At 36.3% G+C, this 21,943-nt stretch overlaps 2 protein-coding genes across 2 annotated transcripts; one reads left to right on the forward strand and one right to left on the reverse strand.

Annotated features, from left to right (window-relative positions):
- The first annotated feature begins 3,795 nt into the window (after positions 1-3,795).
- Positions 3,796-5,256, forward strand: LOC120418565 (facilitated trehalose transporter Tret1-2 homolog). Its single transcript, XM_039581001.2, has one exon. It carries the CDS (start codon positions 3,862-3,864, stop codon positions 5,254-5,256), a length of 1,395 nt encoding a protein of 464 aa, XP_039436935.1. The 5' UTR covers positions 3,796-3,861.
- A 1,481-nt stretch (positions 5,257-6,737) lies between these two features.
- LOC120418558 (facilitated trehalose transporter Tret1-2 homolog) lies at positions 6,738-13,797 on the reverse strand. Its single transcript, XM_039580990.2, has 3 exons — positions 13,229-13,797; positions 8,643-8,754; positions 6,738-8,494 (listed from the first exon to the last, which is right to left on the reverse strand). The coding sequence occupies exons 2-3, from the start codon at positions 8,724-8,726 to the stop codon at positions 7,097-7,099; spliced, it is 1,482 nt and encodes a 493-aa protein (XP_039436924.1). The 5' UTR covers positions 8,727-8,754; positions 13,229-13,797; the 3' UTR covers positions 6,738-7,096.
- Between the last annotated feature and the right edge of the window lie 8,146 nt (positions 13,798-21,943).

A 21,943-nucleotide genomic window follows, 5' to 3' on the forward strand; every position in this document is an offset into this window, starting at 1 on the left:
TGGTGTCTTGGGCAAAGTTGTAAATATGGATAAGGACTACACTGAAAAAAATTATACACGGTAAACAAAAAATCTGTGTTAGTTTTGCAAATAAAAAAAACTATATCATTATTTTTTTTCTGATATGTTTTAGGGGATATCATATACCAACTTTTCAGAAATTTCCAGAATGTGCAAAAAATCTTTAATCGAGTTATGAATTTTTGAATCAACACTTTTTTTTTCAAAAAATCAAAATATTGGTCGCAATTTTTTTTTTTAATTTTCAAAAAGTACTTCAGTGAAATTTTGATAAAGTGCACCGTTTTCAAGTTACAGCAATTTTTAGGTATTTTTTTTTTGAAAATAGTCGCAGTTATTCATTTAAAAAAAAATATTTTTGAAAGGCTGAGGAAATTTTCTATATGTTGCTTTTTCGAAATTTGTTGATACGATTTTTTGAAAAAAATTAATATGTATTCAAAAATTCATAGCTTGGTCAAAGATTTTTTACAGATTCTGGAAAGTTTTGAAAAGTTGGCATTTGATGTCCCCTAAAACATATAAAAAAATAGAATAAAATAAACCGTGTATCATTTTTTTCAGTGTAGTCCTAGGTAAGGATACCTACAACTTTGCCGAAGACACCAAATCGATTAAAACATTTCTTCAAAAGATACAGATTTTTGAATTATCATAAATCATTTTTGTATGTGCAGCTCCCAAATTTGTATGGAATATTTTATAAACAAACTAATGATTTAAAAAAAAAAAAAAAAAACAAAAAAGTCGAATGAACGAAATTTCAGAGAATTGGGTACTAAAGCCTTATGTCAATTTTCATGTACAACGGTAAAAACCACGATTAAAACCATTACCTACTGATTACTTTTTTCATTTTAATGCAAAAAAAAAATTACAAGACAACATTTTTTCGATGGATCAACTATGGTCCCCTTGGAACGAGCTGTCAAGTAGGAGCTTTTCTGTCAAAAAGGACCACGAGGATAATTTTTCAAAATTGATTTAAAAATCCATTTTAAACTTTTTGTGGTCGTACAAAGGGTCATTGTACTCAGAAAAATACGCTTTATCGCTGTAAACAATAATATCAGCAATCTAAGCTTCATTTTAGGACCCAATTGCTCACATGTTAAAAAACCATGTAGATAAATTGTCTGTGCAGCTTAACCAATTAATTTTAACTAAAATGAATAGTTCAAGTGGTTTGTGGATTCCGCCATTGAGCAATTCTCTACGAAATCGGTCTTTTTTCTTCAATTTTAATATTTATATTTTTTAATCCGACTGAAACTTTTTTGGTGCCTTCGGTATGCCCAAAGAAGCCATTTTGCATCATTAGTTTGTCCATATAATTTTCCAGACAAATTTGGCAGCTGTCCATACAAAAATGATGTATGAAAATTCAAAAATCTGTATCTTTTGAAGGAATTTTTTGATCGATTTGGTGTCTTCGGCAAAGTTGTAGGTATGGATACGGACTACACTGGAAAAAAATAATACACGGTAAAAAAAATTTGGTGATTTTTTTATTTAACTTTTTAACACTAAAACTTGATTTGCAAAAAAACACTATTTTTATTTTTTTTTATTTTTTGATATGTTTTAAAGGACATAAAATGCCAACTTTTCAGAAATTTCCGGGTTGTGCAAAAAATCATTGACCGACTTATGAATTTTTTAATCAATACTGATTTTTTCAAAAAATCGAAATTTTGGTCGCAAAAATTTTTCAACTTCATTTTTCGATGTAAAATTGAATTTGCAATCAAAAAGTACTTTAGTGAAATTTTGATAAAGTGCACCGTTTTCAAGTTATAGCCATTTTTATGTAACTTTTTTCAAAATAGTCGCAGTTTTTCATTTTTTAAAATTAGTGCACATGTTTGCCCACTTTTGAAAAAAATATTTTTGAAAAGCTGAGAAAATCCTCTATATTTTGATTCTTTGGATTTTGTTGATACGACCTTAAGTTGCTGAGATATTGCAATGCAAAGGTTTAAAAACAGGAAAATTGATGTTTTCTAAGTCTCACCCAAACAGCCCACCATTTTTCAATGTCGATATCTCAGCAACCAATGGTCCGATTTTCAATGTTAATATATGAAACATTTGTGAAATTTTCCGATCTTTTCAAAAAAAAATATTTTCAAAATTTTCAAATCAAGACTAACATTTTAAAAGGGCGTAATATTGAATGTTTGGCCTTTTTGAAATGTTAGTCTTGATTTGAAAATTTTGAAAATATTGTTTTCGAAAAGATCGGAAAATTTCACAAATGTTTCATATTTCAACATTGAAAATCGGACCATTAGTTGCTGAGATATCGACATTGAAAAATGGTGGGCTGTTTGGGTGAGACTAAGAAAACATCAATTTTCCTGTTTTTAAATCATTGCATTGCAATATCTCAGCAACTAAAGGTCGTATCAACAAAGTCCGATGAAGCAAAATATAGAGAATTTTCTCAGCTTTTCAAAAATATTTTTTTCAAAAGTGGACAAACATGTGCACTAATTTTAAAAAATGAAAAACTGCGACTATTTTGAAAAAAGTTACATAAAAATGGCTATAACTTGAAAACGGTGCACTTTATCAAAATTTCACTAAAGTACTTTTTGATTGCAAATTCAATTTTACATCGAAAAATGAAGTTGAAAAATTTTTGCGACCAAAATTTCGATTTTTTGAAAAAAATAGTATTGATTAAAAAATTCATAACTCGGTCAATGATTTTTTGCACAACCTGGAAATTTCTGAAAAGTTGGCATTTTATGTCCTCTAAAACATATCAAAAAATAAAAAAAAATTAAAATAGTTTTTTTTTGCAAATCAAGTTTTAGTGTTAAAAAATTAAATAAAAAAATCACAAAAAATTTTTTACCGTGTATTATTTTTTTCCAGTGTAGTCCGTATCCATACCTACAACTTTGCCGAAGACACCAAATCGATCAAAAAATTCCTTCAAAAGATACAGATTTTTGAATTTTCATACATCATTTTTGTATGGACAGCTGCCAAATTTGTATGGAAAATTATATGGACAAACTAATGATGCAAAATGGCTTCTTTGAGCATACCGAAGGCACCAAAAAAGTTTCAGTTGGATTAAAAAATACAAAAAAAAATCGAATGACCGAAATCCTAGAGAACTGCTCCATTGCAATTGATTTCAAACAAAAAGGATACTGCGCACTTGCTATGCAAACAGTCAAATTTAATCCGGATCATTTATATGACTTTGTTTCAGAAAAATATGAGAAAAGCACCCACCAAATAGGTGAATTTAGAAGCACTTGCTTCCAGTCAGTGATCTGACCAAGGACATCTTGTTCAATATAGACGACGAGTACGGTTATCCTAACTGAATGCAATTGAATTTGTGCTGCTCGACTCATTGTCCTTGTAGAATACTACCGATTGTTAGAGTTAGTTTGTAATTGATCACTTTTATCAAAATATCTCACTTTCAATTGTGTTTTTGCGTTTAATTTATTACTACATGAAACTGATATCCAAAATTGATCGGGTTACGGTAGCCAGAAACAGTTTACTAGAATGATAAGCTTTTAGTATAAAATGCATAAACGCAAATGATTCTCTTTCAGTTGCTTTGAATCTTGCAGGGTACTCTGACTTTAAGAATTCATATTCTAACGTGAAGAGAAGCAGTCTTATATTGGACAATATGTGATTATTTAATTTAACTTCATTGCGACAAATGTGTTCAAAATGGTGTTCAAAAAAGTGATTCAAGATCGAAAGTTTCTCGAGGGTCATGCTGCCCGAAATCCGATTGCTCCACTCTTTAGGCAGGTCAGTTCAACCCAAGACCATACATGTTTCCTTATCACAACTCCTATGGGTGTATTCCAGATATTTGCCGCAACTGGGCCGATCATAACCAGTGCAGCCGGCGGAATGACCGTCGGATTCTCGGCGATCCTGCTACCCCAGCTCCAGAAGCCGGACAGTCCCATCCAGATCGACAGCGAACAGTCCTCGTGGATCGCCTCGATGGCCCCACTGCTGATGGCCGCCGGCTGCCTCGTGGGAGGACTGATGATGGAAAGGTTTGGCCGCAAGGTGACTCAACTGGTGCTGAACGTGACGTTTGCCGCCGGATTCTGCCTGCTGTCGATGGCGTCATCGTACGAGACGATCTTGGCGGGAAGGTTCATGACCGGTTTCGCCAGCGGCCTCGTTGGGCAACTAACGTCGGTGTACATTGCGGAAACGTCCGATCCCAAGTATCGAGGAATCTTGTCGGCTGGATTCTCGTTTGCTGTTTCGTTTGGAGTTTTGATATCTCATCTGTTTGGGACATTTCTGCACTGGAAAATCGCTGCCTTGTGCTGTTCGTTCTTTATGGTGGTCAGCTACGTGTTTGTAGTGTTCAGTCCAGAGAGTCCGCCGTGGCTACTATCTAAACGTCGATCAAATGAAGCAGAAGAAGCTTTCTATTGGCTCAGGGGAGATGATACAGAAGCTATAAAAGAATTTAACGACATGGTTTCCAAGTACACTACTGGAGATTCTCTTAAAACCAAAGCAACATTGCTTCAAAACCTGTCATCACCGGAATTCTACCGACCACTCACGATACTGTTGATATTCTTCTTCGTGTCACAATTCGCTGGAGTTCACATTGTATCGTTCTACTCGGTATCCATCATACACAGCATCCTCGGATCCAACATGAACGAATACCTGGCGATGATCATCGTGGACGTCGTAAGAGTTATAGCTTCGTTGATTCCCTGTGTCCTGCTGAAGGTTACTAGAAGACGACCTCTAGCAATGTGGAGCGGCTGTGGAACTACCATAAGCCTGGCTGGACTATCCATCTTCCTGCACTTCCAAACCCGTATCCCGCAACAACTAACCTGGATCTCCCTAGTCTTCCTACTAAGCTACATCGTCTTCATCAACATCGGTCTGTTCCCCCTTCCGTGGTGCATGGCCGGTGAAACGTTCCCACAGGTTACGCGCGAAATTGGATCCGCAATGACGACTTCCTTTAACTTTCTGTCCTTTTTCGTGGTGATCAAGACCGGTCCGCTGCTGTTCGACAGTGTTGGCACCGATGGAGCTTTTATGATTTACGGAAGCATTTCTTTGGTTGGGACGCTGGTTCTGTACGCGATACTGCCGGAGACGAAGGACCGCACGCTGCAGGAGATCGAGGAAGCTTTCAAGCTGAGGTGGCGAACTGTGGAAGGAGACGACGCTTCGGGACAGCAGGTTAAGGCGTAAATGAGTGACATCAGTAAGATATTTTAAAGACTATAACTACGACCTTTCATTTTTTTCGATTTGAAATCCACCTATAACAAACAAACACAATTTCACCGATTTTGCTCCGACTACAACTCCAACTTCGTGTTCTTACGATTTGTCGTCTCCGAATTTCACTCTAGTTCAAATTTCCAATTTCATCGACTCAGACTAAACAACAAGTTTATATCTTAATTATGTTATTAATTCAACATTAATATGAAATAAAACATTACTGTTACATATTTGTTAAAAAAATGGTTTTCGATCATCACAATAACTGAACAGCAGTGCTGGCTGAATCTTCATCAAAAGAAAATCTTTTGACGCTAATCAAAATAAAAAGATCGGTAAAGAACTTCGATTTTAGCGTGACATACTTTATGGATAACGCCTTTGCAACTTTTCGCGATCCTGAGAGATTAAGAGTATGGACTGAAATCCATGCCCCATGCCCCACTCAATCGTTCTGATTTCTTAACATCCCACAAAATGTCCACGTTGTTTACGGCTGGCCCCATTATCAATAAGAAACAGATTTCAAATTTAGAAAATAAATTGTTTCCATTTTCAGAGTTTGATTCCCCGGAAAAGCTAAGGATTCACACCAGCAGTTTTGCTACTCTCCACCAGATGTCTTGAAAAGTTTTCAAACGCAACCGATTTTCAAACTTGCATGCAACTCACAAGATACATTGTCGTCGCCATGTGACTTCAATGCACGCTTAAGACACACTCATTTCAGCAGCATGCAGTTTTATATTTTAAAAGAAATTAGTGAACCGAATTCCACACTATTCGCCGATTTTCAACTATTTGGACAACATATTTTGCAAAACTATTATAATAAACTTGCTTGCTTGGAATTATACTGTTCCCCTAGATTCATTACATTTTCTATCAGCATGGATATTGTATCAGAAACAGTTTGATATTTTACACATGTGCAATCTCTGTTCAATTACACTGAAATAAAAAAAAGTACCAAATTCCTAAATTCTAGGAATTTTGCCTCCTTTCCTTATTAAGTAATCCAAAAAACCTGATTACTAAATAAGGAAAAGAGGAAAAATTCCTAGAATTTAGGAATTTGGTACTTTTTTTTTTATTTCAGTGTATGTTTCTTCCATAGACAAATTAAAGGGCCAAATGTTTTTTCTCCAAAGCTTTGTGGAGAAATTGGATGGTTAATCACTTATGCATTCAAGTTGAAATTCCCTTTACAAATCCATTCAGCCATCATTAATTTTTATGGAAAAATCTGTATGGAGCACTTCCATTCGAGCAGTTTTTGCTTTTTTCTACAATGTATTTCGAACTGTCAGTAACTGCTCGACGGCAGGTACTCCATTGATTTTGGGAGATGGTACCCTTCCACATAAATTAAGAAGGCACTAAAAATTGTTGGATTCAAATATCGGATTGATCGTTGGATTCTTCATGAAATGCAAAAGGACGACTTTATTAAAAATGGCATTTATTCATCTAAAATAACAAGAAATAATATTCTAATTCCTAATTCTATTTTATGAAATCATAACATACAATCACATAATCTAAAAATAAAAAAAAAACACTCAATCAACTCATATTGCACAACCGTGACAACGACGACGTCCCGCTCGGACCAGCCAACCCACACTCAACGGCACCTATCCGATCCTTCTGAACCGTCCACGCCCTGCCGGCACCTCCCAGCGTAACCGTCCCATAATACGTGAACGCTTCACCCGTTCGATCTAAGCCTAACGAAAGATTACGACTTTGAGTTGCCATCCGTGGTGATTGGTACTTCTAGGTTCTCATGCAAGGTCTAAAGTTACGCCTTACTTTGCTCCGTCGGTCCAGGGACAGGTGTCTTACTCTCGGACGTTCGCCAACCGGATCGGAACGCTTCCTCGATCTGCTGGAGGGTGCGATTCTTTGTCTCCGGGAGGATCATGTAGAGGACGAGGGTGCCGAGCAGGGAGATGATGCCGTAGATCATGAACGTTCCGTTGGTGCCGAAAGCGGCAAACAGGGAGGGACCGGTTTTGATGACCACGAAGAATGAGATGAAGTTGAAGGAGGATGTTAGGCCGGAACCGATGCCACGGGTTGCGACCGGGAAGATTTCACCGCTCATGCACCAGGGGAGGGGGAAGAGACCGATGCCGACGAAGATGATGTAGCTGATGAGGAAGATGAGCGACATCCAGGAGAGATTCTGGTACACGGGGATGCTCGTTTGGAAGTACAGGAAGATTGAGAGTCCGGCCAGGCTGATGGTAGTTCCACAGCCACTGAGCATTGCTAGCGGACGTCTGCCGACGACCCTTAGGAGCATACAGGCCACGAGGGAGGTTATGACTCTTACTAGATCTACGATGAGCATCGCAAGGTATTCGTTGATGTTGGAGCCGATGGTGGTTTGCATCAGCGAGATCGAGTAGAACGCAACGATGTTCACTCCGGAGAACTGCATTGTGAAGAAGAATACCAGCAGAATTAGGAGGGGGAGAACAAACTCCTTTTTGGAGATATTTTGAAGCAGGGTTGGTTTTGGTTCTTGAGATTCTCCTGCGGGTGAGTAGCTCGAAGCCATGTCTTGAAATTCTTTCAACGCATCGGCATCGTGACCTCTAAGCCACCGGAAGGCGGCCTCGGCTTCACATGTCTTGCCCTTCGAAAGTAACCATGAAGGGCTCTCCGGGCAGAGCGCCACAAAGAGATAGCTAACGGCCATAAAGAACGAGCAGTACAAGGCCGCCATCTTCCAGTGGAAGAACGTCCCGAACAAGTGCGAGATAAATATCCCGAACGATACCGCAAATGTGACTCCGGCCAATAAAATACCACGGTACTTAGGGTGAGACGTCTCCGCAATGTAAACAGACGCCGGAGGACCAATTAGGCCGCAACTAAACCCGGTAATAAATCTTCCCGCCAGTATCATATCGTACGACGACGCCATTGATAACACGCAGAATCCGACGGCGAAGGAAACGTTCAAGACTAGGTGCGTCACTTTGCGGCCAAACTTCTCCATCAGAAAGCCACCGAGCAAACATCCGGCCGCCATCGGGAGCGGCGCCATCGAGGCGATCCACGAGGACTGGTCGCTGGTGATCTGGATGGAACTCTCCGGTCGCTGGAGCTGAGGCAGCAGGATCGCCGAGAAGCCATTGGTCATGCCGGCCGCAGCGCTCGATATGATCGGTCCCGTTGCCGCCAAAACCTAAAAGCATAAAAAAATTAAATACGCACAATGCATAAAGATCGTAACGAAACGTATCGAAGTCTAAGTCGTAGTAAGATAAATTAATTTAATTTATTCACGTTACGTAATGAAAGAACAACCCTTCCCAAAATCCAAACAAACTGACCTGTCTCGTGAGCGGGGAGAACCGTGCGGCGCTGACCTGGCTCTCGATAAGCGATTTGTCCTGCACAACTGTTTTGATGACCATTTTGACAGTTTTTTGTTATGACTCTAATCTGAAATCGCAAATAAAAAAACATAGATGTAAAATAGGTCATTGGCACGAAATAAAACCGAAAAATTTAGTCTAAAGTAAATATCTCCGAACACAGGCGCGTAACCCACTGAGATAAGACCGGCCGGATTGTTGCACCCGACGAAGCCGTCGTCGTCCGGTGGATGATTGTAAAGTTTGACACAATTATTTTATGAGCACGCAGCTATCAAGGAGTGTTGTGAGAATTATTTAGCACGGGTCTTCGACTGATAACGCATCGGGTAATGAGGTCAGAGCAAGGAGTGCAGCAGAGAAAAAATAAGGTGCTTCAGCTGATCGTTGTAAAGTGTTTTATGTTGTTGGATTCACTTGAACTTATACTGTTGAATTTACTTGCAAGTTAAACATAATGTATATGCTTTAGTCAAATCAATCACTATAATAAATATGAGACGAGATAGACGTGTCATCACGTTGCACAACCGTTTAGCATTGTATGATGATTTATTTTGTTTTGCATATTTTTTTTTTTAATATCCTGCGAATGTGACAGTGTCACGTGTGACACGTTCAAGCCTAAATTTTCAAAACAAATTGTAACGTAAAAGTAGAGCGTCCAATTTCCCGTCCTGGGAAAAAAAATCCCGGGAATTCCCGAAATTAAAGCGGAAGTATACATTTTCGTAACTTTTTGGTACACTTATCAGTTCATCTTAACATTTCATGTAAAAGTTTATGTCAGAAAATATTAATTTCTGAATCATTCACAACTGGGAACAGATCTTGTTAATTTACTGACAAACAAAAAGTACTATATTAAGGAATGAAAAAAACTATTATAATTTTGGTTAGTTTTTTAAACAAAAATTGCTGTTGTTTCATTTGAAAATAAGGTACATCTTCCTGCCAAGATCATAATTCATTTTAACGATTTTTTAACGTTTTTGTTTACCATGATGAAATAGGATGAAAATTGAATCGGTATCATTAAATGTCTCAAAAAGGGGTTGTGCAAGAAGAATAAGGTAATTTTGTTTAATTTTGTTCGAGAAATTACAGTTTAAAGATGAAAATATGGAACTACTAAACTTCAATTTTTGCTATGAAAATTATTTTTAGCGAAACATTTATTAGGCTGAATCATTAAAATATCATTAAAAAACTAACATTACCCAAAAATGAAAACATAATTCAAAAGTTGGCTACAAATATTTGAAAACTTTGAGTTTGATTAAAAAAAAGGTCTTTCAAGTAAAAAAGTGGATTTTTAAGGTAAATTCAATGCTTATCTATTTATTCTTTTGCTCAATCCAGTAAGATTTGCTCTGGAAAAAATATTTGCCATAAAAAACATATTTTCTCTATTATGTTTTCGCATTTCAACTCAATTATCAATATTATTGCCAGAGACAAATTTAAAAGCAATTTTACTGTGACAGTGGACACATCCTAACAAAAAAAAATAATTAGTTTTATTTTTTTATTTTTGTACGAATTTATATTTTGGTTATTGAGAATTTAGAAAATTTATCAATTTTCTTCAAATTAAAAGAGGTTTCTCTGTGAAAATATTTGCAACGTTTATTTATCAACATTCAGATAATTTGGGTAGTAAATTTTAAACATTTTAATTGTTTGAAAATCCAGACATCATGCCAATAAAAGACAGAATACTAACAAAAATTAAAACTTTAAAATGTTTATCTCAGCAACAAGTTGTCTGATCAACGAAGCCTTTACAAATTTGTTAAAAATTTCATCAGCTTTTCAAATATTTGGCAACATTGACTCAAGTTACAAACACTAAAGTGATATTTAGGCAGTTTTCGTTTTTTTTAATCCGTCCGGATCCATCATCCGACCTCCGATCATTTGATTGGTTATCGAAAGACCTCAAACGAGAATAAGAGATCGATTATCTGACAACTCTGTCAAAAGTTTTTTAGACTAGATCTTAACTTAGTTGGTTTTTTAAATAAAACCTTTTTTTTGCGCACTCTGATTCCAAAAAGCTTAAAATCTAGATAAAAATTATTTCCGGATCTTTCTTGTGCCCATATTTCACGGCTTGTCTTAAGGTTATTTTCATAAAACTTGAATGAACCTCGCTAATTCACCCTGGAGCCTGTTTGGAGGACTGTTCCGAGATAGGGAAAATCTTCTTTCAGTAAACATTATTTTTTCTCTTTTTGAAGTTTTTGTACATATGTTTAAGCTAAAATAATGAAAAAGTATCAAATAAATCGCTGACATTAACATGTTTTTTGTTGTTATTTCATCAAAACATCACTTAAGAGTTCCCTGAATATATCATCAATATCCTACATCATGGAAAAATGTTTGTCTCGGTCGTCAGTATCGATAATAGGTAGCTGCAAAATAGGGTTTTTTCTCATTTTTTTAAATTCATCTGGAAACATCAATCTCGTTCGTGTTTATCAAAACTGTTTACGTGGAATTGCATCAAATTAAAATTTTCGGGTTTCTTGACCCAAAATAGTTCTAAACATAATTTTTGTTCGGTCACTAGGGCGGTTCAAAGATGACAAAGCATTTTTGCAATCATTGTCAAATGCCGTTTCAACTGAACTCATACGTATTTTTCCTTGAAAGCCTGATAAGTCACCATTCTTTTGCAAACCGGATAGCTATAATTGATTGAAACGGTGTCAAGTAATGGTTTAGGAAACATGTGTTTTTTTTTTTTGCAAATTCATCAAAATTGCCAATTTATGGCACACCCTGACGTACCAGGAACCACCCTGATGACCGAACAAAAATTATGTGTAGAACTATTTTGGGTAAAGAATCTCGAAAATTGTAATTTGATTCAAATCCACGTAAACAGTTTGATAAACACGAATAAATTGATTTTTCCAGATGAATTTAAAAAAACAAGGAATAAACCTATTTTGCAGCTATTATCGAAACTGACGACCGAGATAAACATTTTTCCATGATGTAGGATATTGAAGATATATTTAGGGAACTCAAAACTGATGTTTTGATGAAATAACAATCAAAAACATCTTACTGTCAGTGATTTGTTTGATACTTTTTCATGATTTTAGCTTAAATATATTGTACAAAAACTTCAAAAAGAGAAAAATCAATTTTTACCGATAGAAGATAATGAAAAACAGTTTCCCTGACTCGGGACAGTCCGATTAACGAGGTTCATTCAAGTTTTATAAAAATAACCTTTAGACAAGCCGTGATTTGGTTAGGAGTGGATCTAAACATTCTAATTTACTTAAGAGTAGTTTTTTCTTGATTCGATCAAAGCGAAATTAAATTTGACCAAGGTCTTTGTTTTACCGAGTCTGGACTGTAATGATAAAAAGTGAAATAAAAATGGGATTTTTTCAGTCCTTATCATAACATACAACTTTACCCTAGACACCAAGTCCTGCTCAAATTTCGTACGGAAATACTAATGATACAAAATGACATCTCTTGATAGAAGGAATGCATGGACAAAGTTTCATCCAAATCTAAAAATACTCAATTATCTTTTTCTCAGTATCGGTATTTTCCAGAAAACTTATTTTTAAAACCCAAGTCTTTTCTTATTCAATTTATTCGCTCAACAAATAAATTCTTAAAAAAACAGCTTTTCAGTTTCAGCTTTTCAAGGACTCGTTAGTTATTCATGACTACAAGGACAAAGAGAATAAATCACCATAAATATTCTTAAAGGAAACTCAAATAAATGTGGCATAGCATTTTGCATAATTTATTCATCAATACAACACAAATCCAGCATTTTGTGTGTTTCAATTTGTAGGTCAGGACACAAATTATTCATGATAAAATATATTTATAAAATAATTTGATTTCTCGATCTAGCTGCAAAACAATGAATCATATACCCAAAAAAATATAGGTAAAGGTCTTTTAAATTAACCGATTCAAGCTCACTAAAGTCTAAAAAAAAACATAAAAAATCATCGCTGTACATTTCTCAGAACATGTGAAGTTCCAGAAGCTTCTCACTTCTCATTCTCGTTTCGATCACCAATTATTTCGCACATTTCCGCAACAAATTGCTGAATGGCACAGACAACGCGGTCTGCAGCATTGCCCAGTCACTCGATATCGAAGACCTTGAAAATTTCAGAGACCCCGCCTCTCACCTCAACAATCCCACCCTCTCACTCGAGCCGTATCGCTCATCACGTTTTCAAACCATCCCCGCCCGTTACCGTAATCTCACGCGCTAATTGATTTCACTTTCGGCAAATTTGTCTAACTATGCCCGATATGTCATAATACCAACGTTGGACGCTGGACGTCCAACAACAACATCAACACCGTCACAACAACCGCAAAAACGCAACCTTCTCTCTTCTTCAGCAACAACACCCAAAAAAGGTACACGCGACGTGCAAGTGCAAGAAGCATAAACCGCGAGTACAAAACAAACATCAACCGCGCACACACACTCGAGAGTCCTTGAAAAGAGAAGTTTCCAACGAGCACCTTAAGCTCACCTGAACAAAAAAAACTGCGGCGACGAGTCGTCGCAGACGATGGATTCAACGAACTTTTGGGATCCGCAACAATATCTGGGTCAACAACAGCTGGCCCGAGGTTGCGATTTTGATGAGTTCGATGAGGAGGTCGTCGGACTGATGCAACAGTCAGTTGATTGTTAGGTCCAGCTGGAAGCTGTTGTTGTAGTTCTGGAATACCGTTAGCCAGATCTTCTAGAACTTCTTGCGGTGAGGTTCTGGAATGTAGTTCTTGGATTCTTCCTTGTCGCGTTCTCTTGAAAACGTTCTTCGAGTTCTTCTTCAGCTCGCACTCAACATCAACGTCTCCTCAGCGCTGATACATCACTTTTCACTTGAGATGTTCAACATTTGCTCACTCGTGGCGCATTGTTTACCCGCACTGGCCGTTGAATAATCGCCAGTGGCCAAAAGTGGACCGCACCTCTCGCAACTCTTCACACGTGTAGAACGAGCACCTCCATGTGGCAACGGCACCGGTGCGCCGTCCAAGCGTGTAGATCGACCGTTCCGGCGCAGGTTTCGCGAGGGACTGATCGACCGTCCGTCGCGCGCTGCGAGCTGAGCACGTTGCGCACTCTCGGCTCGCGTGAGGATTGGATGCAAGCGACGGCGATGGTTGAGGATTGACCTCTGAACGGTGGTTTTCTCCGAAAATCTTAATCTTTGGGAGTTTTGGCTCATCCGCATAGGGGTGTTCAGGTGAGGTTGATGTTTGAAGATTTTGAAAATACATAAAAATAGATTCCATGGTGACGACCTCGTCATTAATAAATTTTGAGAAAAGTTATTTTTTAAAAACATATAAATTTAAGATCATCAAATATTACACGAAGAATATCCAGTTTTAAAACGTACATTAAAAAGTATTTTAAACTTGTAGGATTCAAACCCAGCACCCACGGAAAGGACTGCAGCTTGGCCAGCACGGCAAACAGACTGTTGAAAAGTGAAAAAAGATTAAAACAGTTTCAGTCAAGTCGTTTTTCCATGCTGAAGGACTACACATTTCTAGGTTTATTATTACATGAAATTTCATGAAATAATGCAAAAATCATTTTATACCATGGCCTTATACATGCTGTTGAATTACTACTTTTTTTTTGCTGTGTAACATTCCAATTTAATGATTCATACAACCAATTAACATTCAAATAATAAGAGCAATATCAACTAACCTAGATAGAACTAAAATAGCTAAACAATACCATTTAAGTCTTATTATTTCAATCATATTTTAGCCAAATCGAAATACTTATGGAGCAGCCGTGGCTGACTGGTTACGGTTTTCGCTTTGTAAGCGAATGATCCTGGGTTCGATTCCCATCTGCTCCCAAAGAGAAAGTATAGGAAATATGAAATTTTGAAACTCTGAACATGAACGAAAAATCAAAGTCGCTCGAACCGGGGTTCGATCCCCCGTCCTTTGGATTGGTAGAATTAGGAATACTATTACTACAAACTATATACGCGCTGGATTTTTGTCCATTTGACAAGGGTTTGGAAGTTCTAAATAACGTTTGAATCCGATTGATGCAAACGTTCTTTAGGGCGGGGCTTGTCGATTCAAGCTGAGGTACCTCGCGCATGGCTAGCCTGCGTAGAAATGGGTCACCGAAGCTCGGCAGAGCTAACACCGTCCAAATGCCTATGCGAGTTATTTGCAGGTATTAAATACAAAATCTAAAATACATGGAAACAACTCAATTTGTAAGAAGCGACCGCGTGGTCCCGTTTGGTTGGTTGCACACACACACACACACATTTTAGCCAAATCGAAATACTTTTGATTATTATATCTTATCCTTTCATTTCTGAATAGTTGCATAAAGTTAACGATGATGAGTAATTTCGGCCAAAGATTTCATCATCCAGCAATATATATGTAGGGATAACTTGTTCTAGTTTTATATTTTTTTGCTTACATGAGAATTGCAATAGAATACAGGTTACATTAAAAAAAAAAATTCAGAAAACTTTGATCAAATTTCTATCATTCTATGATATTTTCAGCGAATTTTAAACAAAATTATCTTAAATGTAAAGTTATGTCAGAATCAGCCATTACATATCATTGACTCATTAGGCAATTATTTTGTTTTTATTTTAGATTTGTAGTCTTTAGTCATAGTTGAATTCAAAAAGGGATAATGCCAAGCTTAGTTTTCAATAGATTTAGACATAAAATTTCACAAATTATGTTAATGCATAATTACTGTTATGCTACATCCAAAAATCAGCACAACATCTAAGAATTCATGGCCTTTTTGCCATAAAATGTTTTTTTTATTGAAAAACTTGTACAATCGATTGAAAACTATTTGGATTACATCGGTCAATGTTTGCAAATAATTAATATTTGAGAAACAATTATTTCCACTCACTCATTGACGGTTGTTACATGTAACATTGTAAAAAGCATTTTGTGACACTTTTTTATATTTAAAATTAACTTGAAACAAATATGGAATAAGGTTTTTAATGTTTTACACACTTAAAACTGATTAATCTAAAGTACCTGAAAAAGTGTCATTTTTACAATCTCAAAAGTGGGGAAGAAAAAAAACAAAATGAAAGTTATGCCACTATCACAAATTATCTAACAATAAAATAATTTATTGAGGCGTCTATTTCCGATGTTTGGTCCCAAATTTCGAAATTGTCAAAAATAAGCCTTTATTTGCATAAATAAACGTTATGCAATGTATTTCAAATAGTTTAAAATCATCTTTACAACTGTTTGCAATAAAAATTTAAATTTTTAGCAATATTTTGGGTTGCCCCCCCCCCCCCCCCCCCTACCCACCCATATTTTGTATGGGGGAGGGGAAAGAAAAATAAAATTTGCATTGGCCTGAATAAATTTGATTAACTTACAAAATCGTATTTTATCTGCAGTGCTTCAAAATTTTATTATCTTCTTATAAAATACTTTTGCTATATTCATTTTTTCGCAGAATTGTTTAGTCAACTAAAGAGCATTTGATTTAAATTTCATTATGAATAAAACAAGCATGTTTAATTAAATGCATACAATTCAAGTATTAACTATAAATAAATTATATCAATTATAACAAATTAACATAACGACTTTACAATAATTTTCGGCCTGCCATCACCATTTCAAAATCTAATTTGGCCCACGAGTCCAAAAGGTTCCCTGATATAGAGTCATTACATAATAAGTATTAATAAAAGTTTAACAATCTATTGAATCAGTTCGACCATCACAGTACTTCCATTGAATATAATTTTCAACCAGTATACTTCTCCTGTTCGCATAAATGTCCCATGCGCATTTTCATCACTTTTGAGTTAATGATGCAGGTTGGTTCAAAATCATGTGCTCTTTCAGAAAAACTAAAAGTATCCATCACTTTGTTTTACAAAACCGAAGGAAATTCGGGTTTTAATGAAAAGTTAACATGTAGCCTTATGTGTTGGACAAACTTGCCTTGCGTTTTCTCAGATTGCTGTTTTTGCAAAAAAAATATATATATGAGCAGTATAGTAATATTTATCAAAAAATGTTTTTTACATACTTGACGAAGTCAATTATGTTCGATTTGAAATGCATTTCATTTTTTGAATGTCATTATTTTGTCTTTATATCATTGTTTCTAAATATATAAAAATATGAGTTTTCTGTGGGAAATTTCGAACCAAATGTTGTCTAGACCCTTTTTCAAAAATCGAAATTTAAACTTGCCTGTGAAAAGGTGAGATGAAATTCAAAGTAGGTTCAGTTTTTGGATAAACAAAAATTGTTTGGATCTTGAAATTTACAGCAATTTTTTTGTATGCTATTATATCACTTTTCTCTTATTGGACCAAATAAAATCATAATTAAGACCAAGATTTGATAAAAGTAAATATTATCGCCGATTATTTTATGAAACACAGTAAACAAAAATATAAGAATAACCTTATCAGCAACATTGTATTCTTCAACTAAAATTAATGTTCTTCTCAAAGCTGATAGCTGGTATTAGTTCCGCACCGACAATCATGCCATATCAATCAAACATATGTTATTCCATCACTATTTACAAACAGTTTGCGTATTGTTTGCAAATATTTCATTCCATTTTACAAAACGGAAGCAATCACGTTGCTGTTAACCTTTCGTCGTTGATTGGTGAATATGGAAGCTTCTAATCATATTGTCATTTCTTTATTGGTTTTACTAGCTGTAAAAGAGTGATGTGCTATTGAGAGATTCGACAGAAACGTGCACGCATCCTGGTGGCGAGTAGAAGCACTACGCAACGATGTTCGGAATGACAGCGTGCTTGGAAATATTATTTTTTTTGCAGTTTTTGATTTTTATTTCCTTCAAATATTTTTAAACGTCGATGAAAGTTATTGTAAAGTGTGGCAATCGCATAAACGAATCGAATGATGTATAAATCATAGGGGCTAAGTTAATTTTTCATGTTTTTTCCTCAAATTTACCAAAAAGATCTTTTGAAAAATTGATTTAAATATGATTTATTTGATTGATAATGCTCCTTATGTGTGTATTATTGATAGAACAAACTATTAGAGTCATATTACAGCATAATTACAATAATTTTCTCAAAAAATTGCCAGTTATTCGAATTTTTCCAAAAAATTCCAAAAAATCACCAAATAGTAGTTTATGCAACAAGTTGCAAAAAGAGGATTTTTTCAGCACGAGTCGTACATTTATCCAACGAGGTTCACCGAGTTGGATAAATACGACGAGTGCTGAAAAAATCAAGTTTTGCAACGAGTTCCATACAACATTTTTTGCAATTTCGAAAAACACCCATTGAGTGAAATTTTAAGTCGAATTTTCATGTATTTTGTCAATAAATCGTTTAAATAAAAAAAATGTTGAAAAGTGTTACTTTTCAAAACAAGTGCTGAAAAGTTCAACTTTTCAGCACCCATTTCAGTGCTGAAAAGTAGAACTTTTCAGCATTTATTTTGAAAAGTGTTGCTATTCGATTCTGTTATTTTTGGTACAGAAAAGTAGGCTATTTCGTCGTTCAAGAATGACAGGAAAAGTAAGTAGTTTCACGACGGAATTGCAAAAATGCATTTTTAAGGTCAATATTTTGGTCAAAGGGGAAGAAAAGTAAAGTTTAAACACTTTTACATAACATTTCATCATTACTTTTAACTTTTGCCACATTTAACTCAAGTTATCCAAAATATCGATCATCTTTTTAGAAAAATCGTTTAAATAAAATACCAGTCACAATTAATCACTACAAATCATAACGCATTATGATCGTTATCGAAATTGCCACACTTTGCAATACCCCACTTTTCTGAAAATGCTCGATTTTTCATCATAAACGCGATTTTTCCCTAAAAACTGCTCAAACTGTATGGGGGCTGCCATTCCGAACACCGCTGGAACAACAGCGAACCTAGCGGAAAAAACGTCGTCGAATTCTTCAATCAGTTTGCACTAGTTCAGTTGTTGTTTCCAAGATGTACCTTTTTAACTAAATAAAAATAAAATGAAACTGTGACATCACTACACAGCAAAAAATCCGATGGTAAAATCGCATGCAAAAGCATGCACATCACCTTCGTCAAAATAAACACTTAATATTACACACTGCATGTACAGTTTTTGTTAACACAAAAAAAAAGTTGCAACCGACGGGATTCAAACCTAGCACCTACAGTAAGGACTGGCGCCTTAGCCCACTCGGCCATCAGACCGATGAAATCTGTAGGGATAAACGCATATATGAGTTTGACATTTCGGTCAAGTAGGTTTCCCATACTGCTGGGCCACATATTTCGGGGTGTAAAATTACATAGAATTGCATAAAATAGTGCAATATTTATTTTACACCCAGGCCTTTTACACGCAGCTGGATTACTACATTTTTAGCTGTGTACGCTGTTTATCATCATAACCCAAAACGTACTCAAACCTAATCTTCCACGTGCTCATCATCAAAAGGTCTTCTCTTTTTTGTTTCTCAACATCGCAACTTCAAGAGCTTTTTATTGTTTAGGGAATGTTTGCTGTCTGGCCACGCTCCTTCATCATCGAAGCGACCCAAAGACTACGACAACGTCAAAACGGCGACGCGCAAAGATGCTACCTGTCAACCTGCAACAACAACAACCCCAAGAGGTCATCAATGACGCACATGTGTCGCGGGCTGTTTTGGGCACCCAAAGTCCTCCATTTATGGGCCAAAGCGTAAACAGACAGGCCCCGGCTTTCGTAACCGTCCTAACTGGTTTTGTGATTATTTTGGGACCCTCATAAATTGCAGCCACCACCAACAAAGCTGCCTCGAGTTGAAACCCCCCGTTTGAACTTTGCAACCGATTAGCATGCTGTAATCACGTTTGATCATAAATACTCCTCCCACAAACTGTCTTAATCGTTGAATTTATTATCAAACCACAGACATTTCCACTAGCATAAATTGTAAACGGTGCCTGGAGTCTGCGGACAGTACCTTTCATTTTCCTAAATTCCACGCTTAGGAGCTGTCATGATTTAAATTAACTGCAAATCGATTTTTGAACCGGTTGAAAAAGGAACAGCTGAGCTTAAGCCCACCCAGCTGAGGCGTATAGCGCAACAAGTTTGAAATCGCTTCATGCGTAACGTATTTTTCATACGCGATGTATCATGAAAGATGTAGCGCAACATGTTTTCTGGGTTGCCATCTAGTGGGTAGTAGAAGAAATAGGGAGAGAATATTTCATGAATGAAACCAGAAAAGTTGAATAGAAGGGTATTCGGAGCGAGACAAATGGAAATCGAAATATTTAGGTGTACCGGGTTAGTTAAAAGGTTAAACATGATTTCTAAAATTAAACAACACTGTTGTTGATGAAGAATATACTTTTTGCATTTCCACTGTGAAACTGTCAACTTTTCCTGTCTTTCTGGAGAAACGAAACGACATACTTTTCCCTACCAAAAATAACAGAATGCAAAATTAATAACTTTCAATAAAAGTGCTGAAAGTTCTACTTTTTAGCACTGAAATGACAAAACTTGATTTTTTCAGCACTCGTCGTATTTATAAATGTACAACTCGTGCTGAAAAAATCTTCTTTTTGCAACTTGTTGCATAAACTACTATTTTGCAATTCCGTTGTAAAACTATTTCATTTTTTGTTTTTTATTTAAAACCAATCAAAGCACAAGAACTGTCAGACGATCCTTTGTCTTTTGCCCGATTGGTAACTCCGTTTGACAATTCTTGTGTTTCGATTGGTACTTTTGGTTTGAGATGTCCGTTCTCTAATAAGCTCCAGGTTCTCTAGGCGAAACGGCCTACCTCGCCCAAAATAACAGTACTGAAATGCAATTGCGTCGTGAAACTACTTACTTTTCCTGTCATTCACGAACGACGAAACAGCCTACTTTTCACTACCAAAAATAATAAAATCAATTAGAAACGCTTTTCAAAACAAATGCTGCAAAGTTCTATATTTATCTATTCTAATCTAATCTTATCAGACCCTAGCGCAGCCAATCTTTCGAAGGGATCCTGGAGAGTGCCTTAGGTTAGATGACGCCTAGCACTCTTCTTGTCATTTATTAACATTTGTAGTGCGCCATTGCATTAGAATGCATTGAAACATCACAAGCGTTAAAGCGGCCAGGCCTACTGCGTAAAGCCGTATCGCAGAGATGACTCGTAATTGGGTTGAGTTTGAGCACTGAGTGTTCGAACAACAACACAATTCTGAATCGACAGGGGAGGAAGAAGCGTGGGGACACACCACCATACGCTCCGAGATTTGGTTGTATTCGTTGGGAGCACCATGCTAAGAAGGGGGACCCTCTGGGATGGGACATTGTATTTCCACGAATGCCCTGGACACTATTTGCCGTGGTTATAGCGCCACAACTCGCTCTCTGTAACAGTATTCCTAATTCCAGTCCACGCTCACAAAGTCGTCATGGCCTAGTGGTTAGCATTTTTGCTTTCCAATCCAAAGGACGGAGGATCGAACCGACTTTGATTTTTCGTTCATATTCATCATTTCAAATTTCTGTGTTCTTAACTTTCTCGTTGGGAGCAGATGGGAATCGAACCCAGAACCATTCGCTTACAAAGCGAAAACCGTAGCCAGTCAGCCACGGCCGCTCCATGCTGCAAAGTTCTATATTTAAGCACTAAAATGGATGCTGAAAAAGTTGAAGTTTTCGTCGTATTTATCCAGCTCGGTGAACATCGTTAGATAAATGTACGAATCATGCTGATAAAATGCAACTTGCTGCATAAACTACTATGATATCATTTCTTGTGTGCTGAAAATTTAACTTTTACTTTACGATACTGTTTTGGAGTTTGGCACTTATCTTACCGGCCAACAACAGTCAAGATTCAAACGGAGAAATAAACGTTTCACTGAAAAAAGGAACAAATTAGGACACACAGTTTTAAGGTTTAAAAACATCAATAATCTCAAAATTTCAATATTAAAAAAGTCTCTAAAGTTGATATCAAAGTAGTTATTGGCATTTTAGAAAAAAAAAGAATGTTTTTTTGAAAAATGACTCATACAAATATTAACTCGATTCGACCTAGAGCTTTTTAAAACTGAGATCGGCGAAGGTCAACCAATTTTAAACATCAAATTGATACTTAGTTTTTCTTCAACTAATTTTTTTGGGTGTATATTTTCGCACGTTTGGCTAATTAGATCCCATTTTCTGGTGATAATTCT

Source organism: Culex pipiens, chromosome 3, assembly GCF_016801865.2.
Source record: "Culex pipiens pallens isolate TS chromosome 3, TS_CPP_V2, whole genome shotgun sequence".
NCBI lineage: Eukaryota > Metazoa > Arthropoda > Insecta > Diptera > Culicidae > Culex > Culex pipiens.

Excerpts from the sequence above, each read along its gene's own strand:
- LOC120418558 (XM_039580990.2), bottom strand. The coding sequence starts at position 8,726 with ATGGTCATCAAAACAGTTGTGCAGGACAAATCGCTTATCGAGAGCCAG. Across the intron at positions 8,495-8,642 it reads TCTCCCCGCTCACGAGACAG|GTTTTGGCGGCAACGGGACC; the intron begins GTCAGTTTGTTT and ends TTATGCTTTTAG.
- LOC120418565 (XM_039581001.2), top strand. The coding sequence starts at position 3,862 with ATGGGTGTATTCCAGATATTTGCCGCAACTGGGCCGATCATAACCAGT.